Raw genomic sequence first — 23,228 nt, 5'->3', positions numbered from 1 at the left:
ATCCTGATCATCCAGAGAGATTTGAGGGCTGGCCCCAGGTTGTGTGCAGAGAGAGTGTGTGTGAGCGCTGTTACTGGGAGGCTGAGTTCAGTGTGAGGGGAGAGGTTTTTATAGCAGTGACAGATAAAGGAATCAGCAGGAAAGCAGAGTCTGACTGTCTGTTTGGATACAATAAAAACTCCTGGAGTCTGCGGTGCTTTAAGCTCAGTGACTCTGATAAACACAGTCACTATGTCTGGCACAATTGGAACCGAACAGACCTACCTGCCCCCCCCTCCCCCTACCGCAGAGCAGGAGTGTGTGATGATGATGATGCTGGTAGACGAGGGTGTGTGTACAGGGTAGGAGTGTGTGTGGACCGTCCGGCCAGCACTCTGTCCTTCTACAGCGTCTCTGACTCTGACACACTGACCCTCCTGCACAGATTCCACACACACTTCACTCAACACACACCCCTCTGTGCTGGATTTAATGTGTGGAACTCCTCAGTGTCCCTCTGCCAACTGGAGTAGAGACACACACACATGTACACACACACGTGTGCTCACACACACGCACACACACGCATACACACACACACACGCACGTGCGCGCACACAAATATGCACGTGCACATACACACACACACACACATGCGCATACACACTCACACACATGCACGCACACACAAAACCATACACTCATGTACACACACACACACCACATTCATATACCCACTCACACACACACACACTCATATACACATACACACACACACTCAGATACACATAGACACACACACCCACATCTACACACACACATACATTCACACACACCCTTGCTTTCTCACACTCATGCACACGCACTCACACACCTACGCACGCACACTCGTGCACACACACTCACACTCTTACACACACATACACACCCTCTCACACCCAATCACACACATGCACACATACACCTACACACATGAACACACACAATCTCTCGCACACACAAACAAACACATTCACCAGTGCACTCTCACGCACACACACACATGCATACATATGTACACACGCTCATAACCGTATGTACACACACACACACCCTCTCTCTCTCACACACATGCACTCACATCCACAGTCACACACACATTCACACAAACGCACGCACACACACACAAACTCATGCACTCACGCACGCACACATACATGCATGCAGAGACACAAACACGTGTCAACACACACATTCACATTCCTATACGCATGCACACACATGTATAAACACACACACACACACTCACATCCACACACATTCACACAAACGCACGCACGCACACACAAACTCACGCACGCACACATACATGCGTGCAGAGACACAAAAACATGTCAACACACACATTCACATTCCCGTACACATGCACACACATGTATAAACACACACACATTCACCAGTGCACTCTCACGCACACACACATGCATGCATACATACACACGCTCATAATCGTATGCACACACTCTCTCTCTCTCTCTCTTTCTCTCATACTCACACACACACACACATACACCCTCTCTCTCACACACACACACTCACATCCACACACATTCACACAAACGCACGCACACACACACAAACTCATGCACTCACGCACACACACACATGCCTGCAGAGACACAAACACGTGTCAACACACACACTCCTCAGTGTCCCTCTGCTAACTGGAGTAGAGACACACACACATGCGCGTGCACACACACACACATGCATACACACATACATGTGAGCATACACACTCCAACGCATGCACACACACACACAGACATATATATACACACACTCTCATGTACAGATACACACACTCAATCACACACTCACACATACACACACACACACACACACATACACACACACACACGCACGTATATACACACACACACTCGTATAAACATACACACACACTCAATCACACACTCACACATATATATATACACACTCATATGTACCTAGTCTCACACACACGCACTCACACACCTACACACCCTCTCGCACACCCAGTCTCACACACACACACACACCCTCTCTCTCACATACACTCCATCACACACACACATACTCTCACACACACCCTTTCTCTCTGTCATGCACACGCACTCACAAATACATACACTCATGTTTACTCATGCACACGCACTCACAGACCTACGCACGCACACTCTCTCACACCCAGTCACTCACACACACCTACACACGGACACCCACAATCTCACGCACACATACACGCACTCATACACACACACTTTCTCTCACTCAGACACTCACATACAGTATACAGAGACACATTTTCACAAACGCGCGCACACACACACACATTTATGCAATCACGCACAAACGCAAACGTGTCAACACACACACATTCTCATTCCCATACACACGCACGCACACACATGTATAAACACACACATTCTCTTACCCATACGCACACACACACACTCATGCACTCACACATGCACACACACACGTTCACAAAGGCACTCTCACGCACACACACATACACATACATACACTCATTCTCTTGCACGCACACACACTCAAATAAACAATCACACACACATTCACACAAACGCATGCACACACACTTTCTCTTACCCATACACACACGCACCCGTGTGCACACACACGCATACTCATGCACTCAATCATACTCTCACACATGCACACACACATACATGCGTGCACACGCACACGCATTCTCTTACCCATACACACACACAATCCGGGCACACACATACTCATGCACTCACACACATACACACACATGTTCACATCCACAGTCACTCCCACAAACGTATGCATGTATGCACACACATTCACAAATTCACGCACACAAACACACTCTCACCCAATCACACACACACACACTCATCGACACTTGCAACCTTCCTTGACCAATGCCTTACCAGTGCAATTTCAGCTGTGCCCAATATTATATATATATATATATATATATATATATATATATATATATATATATATATATAACCTCAGTACAGCCTAACCCCTGTACATAAGAGTATTATCTTTTAGCAGTTCAGGTTAAGCACTTGCTGTCTAAATGTGATTTTTTTTTTTTACATTTCAATACATTTATACTGCAAATGTTCAAGGTGTGTTTATGTACTTTTGATTGTTAAAACATTAATATAACATTGAGAGTAATAATGCCAAAAGATGGCAGGGTGAAATGTCTTTGAAGTAATAATTCTGTCTCCTGTATCTGCATCTTTTTTAAAAGAATCCAGTGGCAAACTCCTCCACTTAAATGTGCATTTTACTAGTTTTTACTGTTGCTTTCATTCATTTTCACAAGAGTTCCAATGTGCAAATTTCTGTGGGCAAATGCAGCTGATAGGGAGAATGCAGAATGATAACTGCAGTGTATTTATTTTCTTTCATTACTGTAAACAATGATGGATTGAGTTTCCTTATTAATTCTGTTAGTATTGTTTTTGTTTAGTTTTTTTTTGTTTCACTTTTCTGTATTTTCAGACAATAATATGCAATGATTAAACCTGAATTATTAAAATATCAAATGTTTTGCTGTTGTGATTTATTATTGTGTGATGTATTGAACTCCTGTACTCCGCAGTAGTACTTATTTCATATTCTGTATGGGATTATGTTTGGGCTCAATTTGAGTAGATCAGCATGGGGCTAAAATCTGCAGTTGTGAAGCAATGGCATTCATGTACAGTAGTGGAAATAAAATCTATTATAAGAGAAGTTGTGTAGTGTCTGATGAATGCTTGCTTCTGTTGCTGTAGTATAACCACAACTCAATACATTTTGAAAAGGCACTGCTTGTCTATTGAGCTGGTATGTTTATGTTACCTCTCAAATAAATGGTTTTCCTGAAGGTTTGACCTGGATCTGCTGCACATCAGTTGAATGGATTAGACCACTAAGCCAAAATCAGAGCATAAGTGTGGTTTGCATGACATCCAGTCTCTGAGATGTTCCTGAGACCCTGCAGTTTTTACATTTTTTCAGATGCATTGCTGATATCTGCAGTCACACATTACAAATGCATTACAGTATGTTATGATTGCTTTGGCTCAATGTGGAAAACTCAATTTGCCAAACTGACTGGCAAAATTCTTACCCTAAGACACTAATTGCAGTACCTGCCCACAAAGTGTCGTCTCGTATTAGTACAATGTTCCAATGCTTATTGCTAGACATGCAGATTGTGAAATGAAGTCAAGATGTTTGCAATTCTGTCTCATCACTTCCAGCAACATTGCCCAGGTGAGTCGCATTGCAGCACGATTGGTAATCCCAACATAAAAGGCTGTTTTACAGCACTACATTCAGCAGTGTCTGACAACATGGAGCAGCCCAATGCAGTTGTTACTGATGGACGGGTCGTGGCTGAGGCTGTGGCTGAGGTTGTGGTCAAGCAGGTTGAAGAAATGCTGCTGTACTGAATGAATTTAGAGCCACAGTGATTGACCATGTCATAAATCCAAGCATAACAATGGGAGAAGCTGGAAGGATTGTAAGGCCAAACTTTAAAATGTCAACAGTGGCATCTAATAAGAGCTTTTGGACTGAACATTGATAAGCCAATAATTTACTGCAAAATGTGATACTGTAATTACATTACAGTATTGTTGTGTTGGTGTCATTTTATATTATTTCCGTTCCGTGACGAGCCTGTAAGCCATGCTAATCATTTTTATTAGAGACCGCGCAACTCTGTCGGCTTATTCCACATGGGGGAAAATTGCGTTTGTGTTAGGTATTCGTGTGGTAATGACTGTTCTGTCTGTTCTGATAATGTGATAATTTTTCTTCTATCAGATAAGGCCTACTGGTGCAAGTTTGTAATGTTGCATTTCTATGTGTTATTTTTACCGTTTACATGTCAAATGTCTAGAGTGTAAATGTTTCTGTTTAAATGATTAGTTGAATAACACATATCGCCGCTATTTTCACCGACCATGTTAAACGTACTCACTCAGCTCCAAAGGCATGCTGATGTTAAACCCATACTCCAATCTGTTTGGAATGACACATTCTGCCTAGTCTGTTCAAACATCAGACATTTTTTTAACTCTACATATTGTTTATGCCCTGCACCTGAACAAATTGGATGTGCCCATTCTACTGTACCATCTCCTTTGTAAGCTAAGAAGTTCCTTTAAGCTGACTACATCAGAATCTGTACTACTGGCATTTTATGAGAGCTGAAAATGTGCAACATTGTGAATCAGAAATGATATCTGGGTGGGTAAATTGCTGGGTATGCTGTAGAACATAGTTTGTCATTGATTTATAAATATACCAGTATATCCTGGGCTTTCACTGATGGTTTAATTGTGGTACATATAGCAGTGGCCTGATGTGCATTCTGTGTTTGCAGTTTGCTTCTACCTGACTGCTTCCCCTCAGCTGGGAAACAGAGGGGCACAACCCCCCCAGCAGGAAAACAGAGGGGTACAACCGCCCCAGCAGGGAAACAGAGGGGCACAACCCCCCAGCAGGAAAACAGAGGGGCACAGAAGACTGGGTCATCCCACCATGGATGGCGCAGGAGAGGTAGCAGGTTTTAGTAGTTTGCTAAGGTGGTCTGGGAGGATGGACAGCGTGGGAAAGTGTGGAGGACCGATCGCTCAGTGGGTCAGACTGGTGGAAGATACCACAAGCCAGGCTTAGCTTCCTGATCAGGGCCAATTATGACTCCCTGCCTTCTCCTCAGAACGTGCACTAATGGTTTGGTGCGGATGAGACCGTCCGCTCTGTGCTGCACCCAAACGAGGCCTCCGGCACATTCTGTCAGACTGTGAGACGGCTCCAGCACAGGGACACAGAGCAGACCTCCGGCACAGGGACACAGAGCAGTCCACCAGCACAGGGACACAGAGCAGGCCTCCAGCACAGGGACACTGAGCAGGCCTCCGGCACAGGGACACAGAGCAGGTCTGTCAGGCTGTGAGACGGCTCCAGCACAGGGACACAGAGCAGGCCTCCAGCACAGGGACACAGAGGAGGCCTCCAGCACAGGGACACAGAACAGTGCTCCTTATATGGAGACGTGGTCCACTCGGGCGAAGGTGGTGCTCCTTATATGGAGACGTGGTCCTCTCGAGTGAAGGTGGTGCTCCTTATGGAGCTCACCCTCCCATGGGAGGAGGGGGCAGAAGCAGCCTATGAGCGGAAACGCCTGAAGTACTCCGACCTGGCAGCGGAGTGTGAGAGTGTAAGGAGTGTAAGGAGGTCGGTTAGAGAGCGACAGTATATCCAGTGGAGGTGGGACGCTGGGGGTTCACCCGCCAGTCAGTGCTCTACCTTCTGGAGAACACGGGCATGGCAGGGGCAAGGCTGAGGAGGGCAGCTAGAGGGCTGGCCGAGGAAGCAGAGAAGGGGGGCTGGCGCAGAGAGGGGGGGAGAGTCGGCAAACACCCACTGCACCCGAAACAACAGCAGAGGGTGGCAGCTGGCCTTCTGTATCAGTTTGAGCCTCTTTGTGTTCCTGGAGTAGAGGCTCCCAGCCCAGCACACACAGGTGTAGAACAGGACACCGGCCACAATGATCTGGTAGAACATGGCCAGCATCCTGCTACACACACCGAAGGAGCGTAGCCTCCCCAGAAAGAAAAGCCTTCAGTCTAGTAGGGCCTCCAAAGACACAAACCACAGTATCAAACCATCTATATATATGATCGGGTGAACATGGTGTATATGTGTTTGTGTGTGTGTTTGTGTGCGTGTGTGTGCATGTTGTGCATGTGTGTGCGTCTGTGTGTATTGATGCGCTGTGTACGTGCCCTGTGTGTACAATAAAAATGAGCATCTTCAGTGCATCAACCAGTGCAGTGTTTCTTTGAAATTACACCCCCATCCTCATGCTAAATGGAATTTAATAAAACCATTATGTGCCGTGGCAGGAGCTTGAAATAGTCGAAAATATCAGAGTATTTACTTTTGCTATCAGACCTGTTGGCTGTACTGGAATACTGGAAACACAAAGTGGATGCTTTCCGCCATCCGGTGGTCTTGTGACGCTACTACAAGGGACTGAACTCCAGAGGGTGAGACTCAAAGCAGAAGTTGGGAGTTTCTAAAACGCTGACTGCTTACTCCAGTTCCCTCTGTCTAATACAACATTTTTTGTAAAGATCTGAAACTAGGCCCTAATATAGGAAATCAGAATGGGAGAAAATATTTTTCATGGCACTGTACATGAGGTAGACAGGTTTCCTTTAACAGGCTTTAATATAAGGGGCACCAGGGAGACACACACTACACAGCCTGCAGAGGAATTCTCAGAAGTTTTCTAATGCCACACACCAGTATGGAGTATATTATCTTAACAGGAGCAAGCTCGTCTGAGTAACTTTTTCCCTGTTGTAATTACAGCAAACACCCATGTGATAGAGCCACAGCCATGACATGACCTTATGTTTAGTCTTAAGGCTTTCCTTTAAAAAAAATTGGTATGATAACAAGCTTTGGTATGATAACAAGCCTACACGTTAATGTATTATTTTACTCTGCTTGAATGAGAAAAATTGGGATGGCAGGTATGCCATCCCGCCAAGTTACACCTTGGCGGGGGCGTGCCCCATACCTGTACAGCACCGAGAGTTTGGCACTTTTCAGGGTTCCCCACAGAAATAACCACAACAGCCACAGACACTCAGCCCTTAAAAACATTAAACATTTCAACAGACAGAATTCATAAACAACTTCACATGTCCACACAATAAAGCCCCAAACTAAGGGGATTTTGTGTTTCCTCCTTCTTCTTCTTCTTCTTCTTCTTCTTCTTCTTCTTATTTTTCCTGCCGCCTATCCCACTAACAACATGTCTCCCCATTGGACATTTTACTGACACCAGCCAAATCTTCACCTACACGACCCAATCAAAAACTTGCATACACACGCAAAATACCCATACCTTTTACTCTGAAACATTTCCAGTTTAAACAACTAGTCTGCTGTGACCTAGTGGGCATGGTCACAGTCATGGGAAGACAGGGTCCTAGGTTCAAGCCCAGCTAGGAATATGTTTCTTTAACCTGCTTTTACCCTCACTAATGATTGTCTACTACTTCTCAATTATTGCTTTTGCACCATATCTACTCGCTGTTCACCGTTCAGTTATTAACCGGCTACAATATTGCTAAGCCATATGCATTATCACTTACCGTCTGTACGTTCTGTTATTAACCAGCTACAATATTGCTAAGCCATATGGATTCAACGGGAGCTCTTCTGTGCTTACTGGCCTGTGTTCTTCTTTAAAACCACCGGCAGGTTTACTAATGATATTTCACGCATTGCATAGCTATGGCATGGTGCTGCACTAACGAAGTCACAGACTGGTAAACCTCCAGTTTAAGGCTTGAATCCCGACTCACCCTCAGGCAGATAATTTCCTCTTTTACACTAACGTTTTCTTACGGTTATATTTGCTTTACCAAAACTCACTCACGGTGTCTGTGTGGGAAATGCACCATGTGCATTTCAGTTTGAGTACACTGTGTCTGTGTGGGAAATGCACCGTGTGCATTTCAGTTTGAGTACACTGTGTCTGTGTGGGAAATGCACCGTGTGCATTTCAGTTTGAGTACGCTGTGTCTGTGTTGGAAATGCACTGTGTGCATTTCAGTTTGAGTATGCTGTGTCTGTGTGGGAAATGTACCGTGTGCATTTCAGATTGAGTACGCTGTGTCTGTGTTGGAAATGCACAGACACAGCGTGTAAATCATACTGTGTGAGTAACAGTGTGTAAATCATACTGTGAGCAACAATGTATAAATAATGCTGCGAGTATCAGTGTGTAATTCATATTGCGTGATTAGCAATGTGTATGAGTAACTGTGTCAAATATACTGCGTGAGGAACTGTGTGTAAATAATACTGTGTGATTACCAATGTGTATGAGTGACTGTGTAAATCATACTGTATGAGTGACTGTGTAAATCATACTGTATGAGTAATAGTGAGTAAAAGACTATGGATAGAGATGTGTGTGCTGATAATGGTGTTGTGTTGTGCCTGTGACAGAGTCCTGGTGGGATGTGTATCAGCACACTGTAAGATCACGGGTGATGGAGCCAAGTCCTTCCTTCTCCTGCTGGGGGCGCTTCTGCGGGGTATCCACGGCGACCATCTCCACGGCATTCAGGCCCGCCGCGTGGCTCACATTCTGCTTTCCTTCCAGACGCTCGTTTTGGATGGCGTGATCGGGCAGGGCCTTGCCCCTCGCGCCCTGTCCTTTCTCCAGGACTCCGCCCACCTGCGCCCGCTCACGGACGCCTACTTCCGGGGAAAGACGGCGAGCTCCCACTGGGGGGTCCTGAGCCAAACGGCCTGCGAGTTCTACCGCAGGTGGCGGTGTGAGCAGGACTGCACCGGCGTGACCCTGATCGCCCGCCACTTCGCCGCGCTCCACACGCCCGTGCCAGGCCTGCCCGTGAGCCGGTCCCGGGTCCTCCAGGGCCTGGTGATCCACAGAGACTTTGCGGTGCGTTGCCCTGGCGACGGGCCGCTCCGAGCGCTGGCCACAAGCGTGCCGCTCCAGTCCCCTCTGGCGCCCCCTGGCGTCCCTCTGAACCTGGCGAGGGCGGCGCAGGCCCAGAGGTGCTGCGGCGGGGTGGGCGGGAGGGCAGAGCGGGGCGTGGCCTGCCTGCGCAGGCTGAGGGTGGGGCTGCTGCTCTCGGCAGCGAAGCAGTCGGAGCTGGCGCTGGACCTCGCTCGGCGGGCCGGCCTGTCCGTGGTGGAGTGCGTGGACAGTGACGAGCTGGCTGGCGGGGGCGGAGCTCTTTGCCGACCCCGGTGACTGGAGCCTGATTGGAGAGGAGCACGTTGCCACGGTGACATTCTGCAAGCCCGTGGTGCTGGGTCCCAACAGGTTGGCCCACGTGGGCTTCCCAGAGGGGCGGGGCTTGGCACCGCACTGCCTGGTTCTGTGCCGGCCCAGTCCCGGCCTGGCAGAGCAGTGCAGCACGGCCTTCTGCGGACTGTTCCGGATGCTTCAGCGCGTGTACGAGTCTGTCCTGTCGCGTCACGCACACGGTCCTGTCCAATCGCATCACCCGCAGGGCAGGGAGGAGGACAGTGAGAACGTAGCTCATTACATGGTCAAACAACCCGGCCTACACAATGGCACAAGGTTAGATAGAGCACCCGCCAGCATGAGGGACAATGCCCACCTGAGCACTGACAGCACAGAGGCTGGAGGGCCACAGGCCATTATTGGGGACCCAAACAGGGGTGAGGGGCCACAGGCCATTATTGGGGACCTAAACTGGGGTGAGGGGACACAGGCCCTTATTAGGGACCCAAACTGGGGTGAGGGGACACAGGCCCTTATTAGGGACCCAAACAAGGGTGAGGGGTCACTGTGTGCAGGCCAAAGCCAAAATCCTGACAGCACAGAGCCCGAAGCAGAACCTGAACATCCAATTCCAGACTGGCTACGAAATGGCAAGTCATCAGGAGAGCGGCCAGGCGTCCATTTTGGGGAAGGGAAAGAAGGAGCATTGGGGACCCGTACCCGAGAAACAGGCCCCGCCTCTTCAGGTGTCCTAATAGAGGCAGGCAGCGTGCTACCAGCAGGGGGCGCGTTTGAGTTCGTACTGCACCACTGCCTCCTGCAGCAGGCCTCCCAGCGGCGCTGCCCCGACCTGCGCGCGGCCTGCCGGCTGGTGGCGGGGGCCGTACTGAGCGTGCCCAGGCGGCTGTACCCCGGCCCACGCTTCCTGGATGCCCAGTCACACTTCCTCAGGGCCTCTGGGGCCGCCCCCCCCAAGCTGGAGGGTTCAGGGGCTGGAGTCCCTGGCCTGTAAATACCAGCTCCTCCTCTCCGTCCTGCACACTGCGTCAAGCCTGCTGTCCGTGGACCTCATCCTTCACACCCACATCCGCAGCCAGGCGGAACACAGCCAGGAGGAGGAAGAGGAGGCAGAAGAGTGGAAATGTTCTGTCAATCCTGTTTTTCATTATGCACAAATTTGAATGGCTGTATGTATTTATACAAGTTCCAGGTCCTCCCATGTGATAGTATATTCATACCTTAAGTATGTGAAATTGGGGTGGCAGGTATGCCATCCTGCAAAGTTACGTGTTGGTGGGGTGGCATGCCCCATACATATACAGCACCAAGAGTTCGGCACTTTTCAGTGTTTCCTTACAGAAATAACCACAATGACCACAGACTCAACCCTTAAAAACCTTCATTTCTGTACCTTCTGACCTCACACATCCACAAAATAAAGCCCCAGACTTAGTGGATTTTGCGTTTTCTTCTTCCTGACTGATTACATCATCACAGATGCACCAGAATAGGTTGCCTCATTGGACATACATACAGGTGCATACGTTTAAAAGACCAAACATTTGCAGCCCCGACATCTGTTTTCCTCATAGTTCACTGGGTAGCACGTTTACCAATTATGGACGAGTGACAGACCCAGGTTCAAATCCCCCCTCAGACTCAAGCAAACCTCTAACTCTAAACTGGCTTGCTAGCTAACTAAAAATCAAACATTTAAGCTATTGCTTTTGCATCGGTTATGTTACATTTTACATTTCATTACAGGCATTTGGCAGACGCTCTTATCCAGAGCGACGTACAACAAAGTGTATAACCATAACCAGGAACAAGTATGACGAAACCCCTAGAGAGAAGTACTGGTCCAAGTGCAGGGAACAACCGCATAGTTCAACTTGGACCCTGAAGGATAAACTGATTAACACTTACACAACGAGAACAGCAACAACACAATCTATGGAAAAAATACAAGCAGTAGTTAAGACAGTTAATGCACCTAAGTCACCTACGAAACAGCTGCCTAGTTACAACCCTAAGCTTACAGTCATTTACAGGGGGGTAGGGATGGATGGGGAGAGGTGCAGCCTGAAGAGGTGAGTCTTCAGTTGTTGTTTGAATTGGGTCAGTGTCTCAGCTGTTCTGACCTCCACAGGGAGGTCATTCCACCATCGTGGGGCCAGAACAGACAGGAGACGTGTTCTGGAAGTGCAGGTGCGAAGAGGGGGAGGTGCTAGGCGTCCTGAGGTAGCAGAACGGAGGGATCTGGCTGGCATGTAGGGTTTGAATATCTTGTGGAGGTATGCTGGGGCTGATCCCTTGACTGCCTGGTATGCTAGAACCAATGTTTTGAATTTGATGCGAGCTATAACAGGCAGCCAGTGGAGGGTAGTGAGCAGGGGAGTTACGTGGGAGTGTCTGGGGAGGTTGAAGACCAGACGAGCCGCAGCATTCTGGATGAGCTGCAGGGGTCTGGTGGCAGATGCCGGTAGTCCAGCCAGAAGAGAGTTGCAGTAGTCCAGGCGGGATAGAACCATTGCTTGGACCAGGAGCTGGGTTGAGTAGGTGGTGAGAAAGGGGCGGATTCTGCGGATGTTGCAGTGTACTTATTTCCTTTCATTACTGTAAACAATGATGGATTGAGTTTCCTTATTAATTCTTTTAGGATTGTTTTTTTGTTTTGTTTGTTTTTTGCTTTAATTTTCTGTATTTTCAGACAATAATATGCAATGATTAAACCTGAATTATTAAAATATCAAATGTTTTGCTGTTGTGATTTATTATTGTGTGATGTATTGAACTCCTGTGACACAGTAGTACTTATTTCATATTCTGTATGGGATTATGTTTGGGCTCAATTTGAGTAGATCAGCATGGGGCTAAAATCTGCAGTTGAAGCAATGACATTCATCTACAGTAGTGGAAATAAAATCCATTATAAGAGAAGTTATGTAGTGTCTGATGAATGCTTGCTTCTGTTACTGTAGTGTAACCACAACTCAATACATTTTGAAAAGGCACTGCTTGTCTATTGAGCTGGTATGTTTATGTTACCTCTCAAATAAATGATTTTCCTGTAGGTTTGAACCTGGATCTGCTGCACATCAGTTGAATGAATTAGACCACTAAGCCAAAACCAGGGCAGAAGTGTGGTTTGCATGACATCCAGTTTCTGAGATGTTCCTGAGACCCTACAGTTTCTCATTTTTTCAGATGCATTTCTGATATCTGCAGTCACACATTACAAATGCATTACAGTATGTTATGATTGCTTTGGTGTAATGTGGAAAAAAAAATGTGGAAATTTGCCAAACTGACTGGCAAAATTCTTACCCTAAGACACTAATTGCAGTACCTACCCACAAAGTGCACAACTCTAAATCACACTCAGTTTCACAATACAGTCGTCTCGTATTAGTACAATGTTCCAGTGCTTGTTGCTAGACATGCAGATTGTGAAATGAAGTCAAGATGTTTGCAATCCTGTCTCATCACTTCCAGCAACATTGCCCAGGTGAGTCGCATTGCAGCACGATTGGTAATCCCAACATAAAAGCCTGTTTTACAGCACAAAATTCAGCAGTGTCTGACAACATGGAGCAGCCCAATGCAGTTGGTACTGATGGACGGGTCGTGGCTGAAGCTGTGGCTGAGGTTGTGGTCAAGCAGGTAGAAGAAATATTGTTGTATCCAATGAATTTAGAGCCACAGTGATTGACCATGTCATAAATCCAGGCATAACAATGGGAGAAGCTGGAAGGATTGTAAAGGCAAAACTTAAAAATGTCAACAGTGGCATTTAATAAGAGCTTTTGGACTGAACATTGATCAGTCAATAATTTACTGCAAAATGTGATACTGTAATTACATTACAGGATTGTTGTATTGGTGTCATTTTATATTATTTCTGTTCCGTGACGAGCCTGTAAGCCATGCTAATCATTTTTATTAGAGACCGCGCAACTCTGTTTTTCCAAAATACCGGCTTATTCCACATGCGGGAAAATTGCGTTTGTGTTAGGTATTCCTGTGGCAATGTCTGTTCTGATAATGTGATTATTTTTCTTCTATCAGATAAGGCCTGCTGGTGCACGTTTGTAATGTTGCATTTGTATGTATCAAATGTCTAGAGTGTAAATGTTTCTGTTTAAATGATTAGTTGAATAACACATATCATCACTACTTTCACCGACCAAAGTACTCACTCAGCTCCAAAGGCATGCAGATGTTAAACCCATATTCCAATCTGTTTGGAATGACACAAATTCTGCCTAGTCTGTTCAAACATCAGACATTTTTTTAACTCTACATATTGTTTATGCCCTGCACCTGAACAAATAAGATGTGCCCATTCTACTGTACCATCTCCTTTGTAAGCTAAGAAGTTCCTTTCAGCTGACTACATCAGAATCTGTACTACTGGCGTTTTATGAGAGCTGAAAATGTACAGCATTGTTAATCAGAAATGATATCTTGGTGGGTAAATTGGTGTATATGCTGTAGAAAATAGTTTGTCATTGATTTATAAATATACCAGTATATCCTGGGCTTTCACTGATGGTTTAATTGTGGTACATATAGCAGTGGCCTGATATGCATTCTATGTTTGCAGTTTGCTTCTACCTGACTGCTTCCCCCCCAGCTGGGAAACAGAGGGGCACAACCCCCCAGCTGGGAAACAGAGGAGTACAACCCCCCAGCATGGAAACAGAGGGACACAACCCCCCAGCAGGGAAACAGAGGAGTACAACCCCCCAGCATGGAAACAGAGGGACACAACCCCCCCAGCAGGAAAACAGAGGGGCACAACCCCCCAGCAGGGAAACAGAGGGACACAGCCCCCCCAGCAGGGAAACAGAGGGGTACAACCCCCCCAGCAGGAAAACAGAGGGACACAGCCCCCCCAGCAGGGAAACAGAGGGGTACAACCCCCCCAGCAGGAAAACAGAGGGGTACAACCCCCCAGCATGGAAACAGAGGGACACAACCCCCCCCAGCAGGGAAACAGAGGGGTACAACCCCTCCCAGCAGGGAAACAGAGGGACACAACCCCCCCAGCAGGGAAACAGAGGGACACAACCCCCCCCAGCAGGGAAACAGAGGGACACAGAAGACTCTGGGTCATCCCACCATGGACAGCGCAGGAGAAGTAGCAAGTTTTAGCAGTTTGCTAAGGTGGTCTGGGAGGATGGACAGCGTGGGAAAGTGTGGAGGACCGATCGCTCAGTGGGTCAGACTGGTGGAAGATACCACAAGCCAGGCTTATCTTCCTGATCAGGGCCAATTATGACACCCTGCCTTCTCCTCAGAACCTGCGCTAATGGTTTGGTGCGGATGAGACCGTCCGCTCTGTGCTGCACCCAAACGAGGCCTCCAGCACAGGGACACAGAGCAGGCCTCCAGCACAGGGACACTGAGCAGGCCTCCGGCACAGGGACACAGAGCAGGTCTGTCAGGCTGTGAGACGGCTCCAGCACAGGGACACAGAGGAGGCCTCCAGCACAGGGACACAGAACAGTGCTCCTTATATGGAGACGTGGTCCACTCGGGCGAAGGTGGTGCTCCTTATATGGAGATGTGGTCCACTCGGGTGAAGGTGGTGCTCCTTATGGAGCTCACCCTCCCATGGGAGGAGGGGGCAGAAGCAGCCTATGAGCGGAAACGCCTGAAGGTCTCCGACCTGGCAGCGGAGTGTGAGAGTGTAAGGAGTGTAAGGAGGTCGGTTAGAGAGCGACAGTATATCCAGTGGAGGTGGGACGCTGGGGGTTCACCCGCCAGTCAGTGCTCTACCTTCTGGAGAACACGGGCATGGCAGGGGCAAGGCTGAGGAGGGCAGCTAGAGGGCTGGCCGAGGAAGCAGAGAAGGGGGGCCGGCTCAGAGAGGGGGGGGAGAGTCGGCAAACACCCACTGCACCCAAAACAACAGCAGCGGGTGGCAGCTGGCCTTCTGGATCAGTTTGAGCCTCTTTGTGTCCCTGGAGTAGAGGCTCCCAGCCCAGCACACACAGGTGTAGAACAGGACACCGGCCACAATGATCTGGTAGAACATGGCCAGCATCTTGCTACACACACCGAAGGAGCGTAGCCTCCCCAGAAAGAAAAGCCTTCAGTCTAGTAGGGCCTCCAAAGACACAGACCACAGTATCAAACCATCTATCTATATGATCGGGTGAACATGGTGTATATGTGTTTGTGTGTGTGTTTGTGTGCGTGTGTGTGCATGTTGTGCATGTGCGTGCGTGTGTGTGTATTGATGCGCTGTGTACGTGCTCTGTGTGTACAATAAAAACGAGCATCTTCAGTGCATCAACCAGTGCAGTGTTTCTTTGAAATTACACCCCCATCCTCATGCTAAATGGAATTTAATAAAACCATTATGTGCCGTGGCAGGAGCTTGAAATAGCAAAAGTAAATACTCTGATATTTTTGACTATCAGACCTGTTGGCTGTATTGGAATACTGGAAACACAAAGTGGATGCTTTCCGCCATCCGGTGGTCTTGTGACGCTACTACAAGGGACTGAACTCCAGAGGGTGAGACTCCAGGCTGAAGTTGGGAGTTTCTAAATCATTGACTGCTTACTCCGGTTCTCTCTGTCTAATGTAACATTTTTTGTAAAGATCTGAAACTAAGCCCTCATTTTTTTTTTTTTTTTACAATTGAGCACACACTTCTTAACCTTTTTCTGTCTAAACTAAATATAAATTAAATTTATGAAATGAAATCAGACATTCTATTATTGATGGCCATTATCAAAGGCAAACTCAATGTAGACAGATAGGGCTGGCAGTAGCAGCGCCGCAGCAGCAACGCTGGCGGTGTGGACACACACATGCATGCGAGCCGCAGCAGTTCGGCGAGGTAGCCGTCACGCGCAGGCGAGGTAAGCGGTGTAGACCAGGCGTAAGGCAGTGCAGTGTGGGGCCACATAGCTCAGGAGCTAAGAGTGGTTGTCTGGCAGCCGGACGGTTACCAGTTTGATCCCCCGCCCTGGGCGTGTCGAAGTGTCCCTGAGCAAGACACCTAACCCCTAATTGCTCCCAACGAGCTGATTGGTACTTTTGCATGGCAGCCTTTCACCGTTGGTGTGTGAGTGTGTGTGTGAATGGGTGAATGAGAGGCGTCAATTGTAAAGCGCTTTGGATGAAAGCGCTATAGAAATGCAGTCCATTTACCAGAAGGCAGCTGTGATGAACACGATGCACCTAATAATCATGTGCACCCCCAGCCTCTGGCAAAACAGTCACACGTTAACCCTCATGCTGATATTAATATATAATGTAAACATATGATATAATTCATATAATATATAATATTATTATATTCAATAATAAATTATTATAGATAATTATTATAGATATCAATACATTATTATAGGAAATTATTATATTTAATAATAGAATTTAAGGTTAGAGTTTAATATTTGTATTTAATTAATTTCTTAATTTATTATTATTATTATTATTATTATTATTATTAATCCGCCATCAGACCCCAGCAGCTCATCCAGAATGCCGCAGCTCGTCTGGTCTACAACCTCCCCAGACATTCCCATGTCACCCCCCTGCTCACTGACCTCCACTGGCTGCCTCTTATGGCTCGCAACAAATTTAAGACTTCGGTGCTTGCATACCAGGCAGCTAAGGGGTCAGCACCAGGATACATCCAGAGGATCATCAGACCCTACACACCAGCCAGACCTCTCCGTTCTGCCACCTCTGGACGCTTGGCACCTCCCCCTCTTCGTGTCTGTACTTCCCGTTCGCGTCTGCTGTCTGTCCTGGCCCTGGACCTTCCCGTGGCAGTCAGAACAGCAGAGAATCTGATTACCTTCAAGCGCAGACTAAAGACTCATCTCTTCAGGCTGCACCTCTCCCCACCCCTCCCTAGCCTCTAGTTTAGCTCAATGTACCTAGTTAGGCTAATGCGATCATGTTAGTTTTGTATTTGGCAGGATTGTTTTGTCTGATTCTGATTAGGCAAATGTGATTTCAGTGCTAGTTTTGTACTTGGAAGGATTGTTTGTTTGTTTGCTGAACAGGTTACCCTACAGGGTTGGAGTCCTGCATTTCAGATTGAGTATGCTGTGCCTGTGTTTGAAATGGACCATGTGCATTTCAGTTTGAGTACGCTGGGCCTCTGTGGGAAATGCACCGTGTGCATTTCAGTTTGAATATGCTGTGTCTGTGTGGGAAATGCACTGTGTGCATTTCAGTTTGAGTACGCTGTGTCTGTGTGGGAAATGCACCGTGTGCATTTCAGTTTGAGTACGCTGTGTCTGTGTTGGAAATGCAGCTCAGTGATTGCGCCCTGTGTGTACAGCAGGCCCCTGTTAAAGGCAGTGTGGAGATGAAGGGGGTGCAGAGGGTGGAGTTGGGGACCCTGCTGCAGGTCACCCAGGCCTTGGAGGCGGTGGTGGGCCCGTGCTTCGGTCCGTCCGGGGGCCAGGTCCTCTTCACCCGTGACTCTGGAGAGGTCCTCATCACCAGGGATGGCCACAGGATCCTTACCTCGCTTCGGCCAGGTAACAGGCCCCAGAACCTGTTCTCCCTCTTACTGACATACAGCACAGCCAACAACCTGGGGCTTCTTCCATTCATCCAGCTCAGAAAACGGTTTTTCACCACTACGTCTTACTGCAGTATGGACAGTTCGATGTTGGGGATGTGACGTTTGCACTATAAATAAGAAATGAAAGTATACAAGTGGAAAAAGCTGTGTGAGTAACAGTGTGTAAATCATACTGTGTGAGTAACAGTGTGTGAATCATACTGTGTGAGTAACAGTGTGTAAATCATACTGCGTGCATAACAGTGTGTGAATCATACTGTGTGAGTAACAGTGTGTAAATCATACCGTGTGCATGGCAGTGTGTGAATCATACTGCGTGCATAACAGTGTGTGAATCATACTGTGTGAGTAACAGTGTGTGAATCATACTGTGTGAGTAACAGTGTGTGAATCATACTGTGTGAGTAACAGTGTGTAAATCATACTGTGTGCGTAACAGTGTGTGAATCATACTGTGTGAGTAACAGTGTGTAAATCATACTGTGTGAGTAACAGTGTGTGAATCATACTGTGTGAGTAACAGTGTGTGAATCATACTGTGTGAGTAACAGTGTGTAAATCATACTGTGTACGTAACAGTGTGTGAATCATACTGTGTGAGTAACAGTGTGTAAATCATACTGTGTGAGTAACAGTGTGTGAATCATACTGTGTGAGTAACAGTGTGTGAATCATACTGTGTGAGTAACAGTGTGTAAATCATACTGTGTGCGTAACAGTGTGTGAATCATACTGTGTGAGTAACAGTGTGTAAATCATACTGTGTGCGTAACAGTGTGTGAATCATACTGTGTGAGTAACAGTGTGTGAATCATACTGTGTGAGTAACAGTGTGTGAATCATACTGTGTGAGTAACAGTGTGTGAATCATACTGTGTGAGTAACAGTGTGTGAATCATACTGTGTGGCGGGGGCGGAGCTCTTTGCCGACCCCGGTGACTGGAGCCTGATAGGAGAGAAGCACGTTGCCACGGTGACATTCTGCAAGCCCGTGGTGCTGGGTCCCGACAGGTTGGCCCACGTGGGCTTCCCAGAGGGGCGGGGCTTGGCACCGCACTGCCTGGTTCTGTGCGGGCCCAGTCCCGGCCTGGCGGAGCAGTGCAGCACGGCCTTCTGCGGACTGTTCCGGATGCTTCAGCGTGTGTACGAGCCTGTCCTGTGGCGTCACGCACAGGGTCCTGTCTAATCACATCACCCGCAGGGCAGGGAGGAGGACAGTGAGAACGTAGCTCATTACATGGTCAAACAACCCGGCCTACACAATGGCACAAGGTTAGATAGAGCACCCGCCAGCATGAGGGACAATGCCCACCTGAGCACTGACAGCACAGAGGCTGGAGGGCCACAGGCCATTATTGGGGACCCAAACAGGGGTGAGGGGCCTACAGGTCCTCATTAGCGACCCAAACTGGGGTGAGGGGCCACAGGTCCTCATTAGTGACCCAAACTGGGGTGAGGGGACACAGGCCCTTATTAGGGACCCTAAACAGGGGTGAGGGGCCACAGGTCAGGCATTAGGGACCCAAACAGGGTGAGGGCCACATAGCCGATGCAGAACCTGAACATCCAATTCCGGACTGGCTACGAAATGGCAAGGCATCAGGAGAGCGGCCAGGCATCCATTTTGGGGAAGGGAAAGAAGGAGCATTGGGGACCCGTACCCGAGAAACAGGCCCCGCCTCTTCAGGTGTCCTAATAGAGGCAGGCAGCGTGCTACCAGCAGGGGGCGTGTTTGAGTTCGTACTGCACCACTGCCTCCTGCAGCAGGCCTCCCAGCGGCGCTGCCCCGACCTGCGCGCGGCCTGCCGGCTGGTGGCGGGGGCCGTACTGAGCGTGCCCAGGCGGCTGTACCCCGGCCCACGCTTCCTGGATGCCCAGTCACACTTCCTCAGGGCCTCTGGGGCCGCCCCCCCCCAGCTGGAGGGTTCGGGGGCTGGAGTCCCTGGCCTGTAAATACCAGCTCCTCCTCTCCGTCCTGCACACTGCGTCAAGCCTGCTGTCCGTGGACCTCATCCTTCACTCCCACATCCGCAGCCAGGCGGAACACAGCCAGGAGGAGGAAGAGGAGGCAGCAGAGTAGAAATGTTCTGTCAATCCTGTTATTCATTATGCACAAATTTGAATGGCTGTATGTATTTATACAAGTTCCAGGTCCTCCCATGTGATAGTATCTTCATACCTTAAGTATGTGAAATTGGGGTGGCAGGTATGCCATCCTGCAAAGTTACGTGTTGGTGGGGTGGCATGCCCCATACATATACAGCACAGAGAGTTTGGCACTTTTCAGGGTTTCCTTACAGAAATAACCACAATGACCACAGACTCAACCCTTAAAAACATTCATTTCTGTACCTTCTGACCTTACACGTCCACACAATAAAGCCCCAAACTTAGTGGATTTTGCGTTTTCTTCTTCCTGCCTGATTACATCATCACATGCACCAGAATAGGTTGCCTCATTGGACATACATACAGGTGCATACGTTTAAAAGACCAAGAATATGCAGCCCCGACATCTGCTTTCCTCATAGTTCACTGGGTAGCACGTTTGCCAATGGAACATTATGGACGAGTGACAAACCCAGGTTCAAATCCCGCCTCAGACTCAAGCAAACCTATAACTCTAAACTGGCTTGCTAGCTAACTAAAAAGCAAACATTTAAGCAATTGCTTTTGCATCGGTTATGTCTTTGCGGGAAACAATTATTTCTGAAATCCAAATAAAATACACCCACTTTAGACAGTTTTTCTGCCCCATCCCACATCTTCATAGAAGTGCAAGAGAGAGTATGTGTGTGTGTGTGGGTTCGTGCGTGTGTGTGTGGGCACATCTGTGTGTGTGCGCAGATGCACACCTGGACTACACCTCTCTGCCCCTGTAATGGACATTTTATGACTACCCTGTACCGACCCTTTATTCCGGGCCATCATCACCGCTGTGCCTCCTATTTATACTATGTATAATTACCACTGAGGCCACTGGTTAGGCAGTATTGATATTACCTATATTCTTATAGTTCTTATAATTACACCTACTGCATTATTTATATTTATCACTGTTTTTATTGTGCTTTTATTCTGTTTTTATGTTTCGAGACTGTGTTGTATTTTGTGTTAGCACCTTGGACCGTGAGGAACGACATTTCGTTCCCGTATAGTATGTATGTGGAAATGACAATTAAACTTGAAACTTGTTTGTGCGCATTTCTGTGAATTTTTTTGTGCGCGCACGCATGCGCATCTGTGTGTACATTACATTACATTCATTTGGCAGACGCTTTTATCCAAAGCGACGTACAAAAGTGCATTTTCATGATCGTAGACAACTGCTGAACACGGGTTCAGTAAGGTACAATTACTTATTTTGTACAGCTATTTCTAGCCGAGAACAATGAACACTATCCTGGTCTAACATCTGCAAAGCCAACTAGGCAGAAGAATAAGCTACAGTATTAGGACAAATACAAATTACCAAGAAGTGCAGGGATGGGGCAACATGTAACAAGTGACAGGAAAAAGGGTATTTTTTAAAAAAAAATTATACAGCGTGGTGGTGGTTAGTCTAGGTATAGTCTGAAGAGATGAGTCTTCAGGCCACGGCGGAAGATGGGTAGTGAGGGGGTGGTTCGGAGAGGGACGGGGAGTTCGTTCCACCACTGGGGAGCTAGCGTGGAGAAGCTCTGTGATCCCTTTGGGCGGGTGGGAGGGGTTACAAGACGCCCTGCTGCTGCAGAGCGGAGTGGTCGAGCAGGCACATAGAATTGAGAACGCGCGTGTATGCATGTAAGCGTGCGTTTGTGCGTGTGCATGTATGCGTGTAAGCGTGCGTTTCTGAGGGATTGGTTATGCTGACTCAGTGAGGGATTGCTAGAATGTAGACATTTAGCAGAAACTTGTCCAGAGCAACTTCAACACACGACCTACATTTTTACATATATACTGCCTTCCAGAATTATTTTTACACTTAATAAAAGTGAAACAAAAACAAAAAAGGCTCTATAAATAAGCAAGCAATGAGCTATATGTATAACATGTTTAAAAAAAAAGGGGGGGGGGGTATTTTCTTCAAAATAATAATTATATATATATCACTATTATTCACACCCCTATAATTTTTAATCCATCAAAATCTACATATTTTTTCAGGTTGGTAAATTCCATGATCACTAAAATGAACTCACCAAACAGAATTTCTGAAAGAAGTGTGCCCTTTTTGTTGAAGCTATAACGAATGTGGATTGATCAAAAGTCTTCAAATCTAACATGAGCCGCGATCTCAATATCAACAGCCTTCTGGGAAGGATTGCCAGAAATTAGCTTCTAATTAGGGCAATAAAAACATAAGCCTTGAGTTGCCAAATAACATTTGGTACCTATAATGTTACGGTCAGATAAGTGCAAAATTCAGCTTTTGACCACGCAGTATCGCATTTGGGTTAGAAGGATCTGTAAGAATTCTGCTTGGCGACATGCCCTACGATTCAATTAAACACATCGCCATATTTACGGCATATGAAAGGACTCAATATATAATTTGTAATTATTTTGCTTTTATATTTACCTGACACGTGCATTCTGTGTTGTCCTACTAGTTAGCCTATCTTCAACACAACAGGATGCTTGCAAACAATATGGGTTATAACCTAAATGTATTGCCGCTTTTAATGTCCACAAAAACCAACAAAGCCTGCGTGAAAAACGAGAGAAGGATATATGATTAAGTTGTTCCTGGCAATAGAAAGAAACATTCAGCATGCACTACCATGGGAAAATGTCCTGTTTGTTCGAATGTTTTTTTTTTAACCTAACACAGAGATTCTGACGAATTGTCATTTCACTCATTTTACTTTTTTA

General features: G+C 47.2%; 2 protein-coding genes across 2 annotated transcripts in view; both read left to right on the top strand.

Annotated features, from left to right (window-relative positions):
• Window positions 1-4,349: 4,349 nt before the first annotated feature.
• On the top strand, window positions 4,350-10,820 carry LOC118219196 (Bardet-Biedl syndrome 10 protein homolog). Its single transcript, XM_035402189.1, has 3 exons — window positions 4,350-4,441; window positions 9,037-9,625; window positions 9,696-10,820. The coding sequence occupies exons 1-3, from the start codon at window positions 4,350-4,352 to the stop codon at window positions 10,818-10,820; spliced, it is 1,806 nt and encodes a 601-aa protein (XP_035258080.1).
• A 7,512-nt stretch (window positions 10,821-18,332) lies between these two features.
• LOC118219193 overlaps window positions 18,333-23,228 on the top strand; it is a 172,652-nt gene continuing 167,756 nt past the window's right edge. The window contains exon 1 of the mRNA XM_035402187.1: window positions 18,333-18,444. The gene's annotated coding sequence lies outside the window, so the exon portion shown is untranslated. The remainder of the gene's footprint in view (window positions 18,445-23,228) is intronic.

The sequence above is a fragment of the Anguilla anguilla genome, chromosome 19, assembly GCF_013347855.1.
Source record: "Anguilla anguilla isolate fAngAng1 chromosome 19, fAngAng1.pri, whole genome shotgun sequence".
NCBI lineage: Eukaryota > Metazoa > Chordata > Actinopteri > Anguilliformes > Anguillidae > Anguilla > Anguilla anguilla.
The sequence above is the reverse complement of the archived record's forward strand: the minus strand, read 5'-3'. Positions and strand labels throughout refer to the sequence as shown.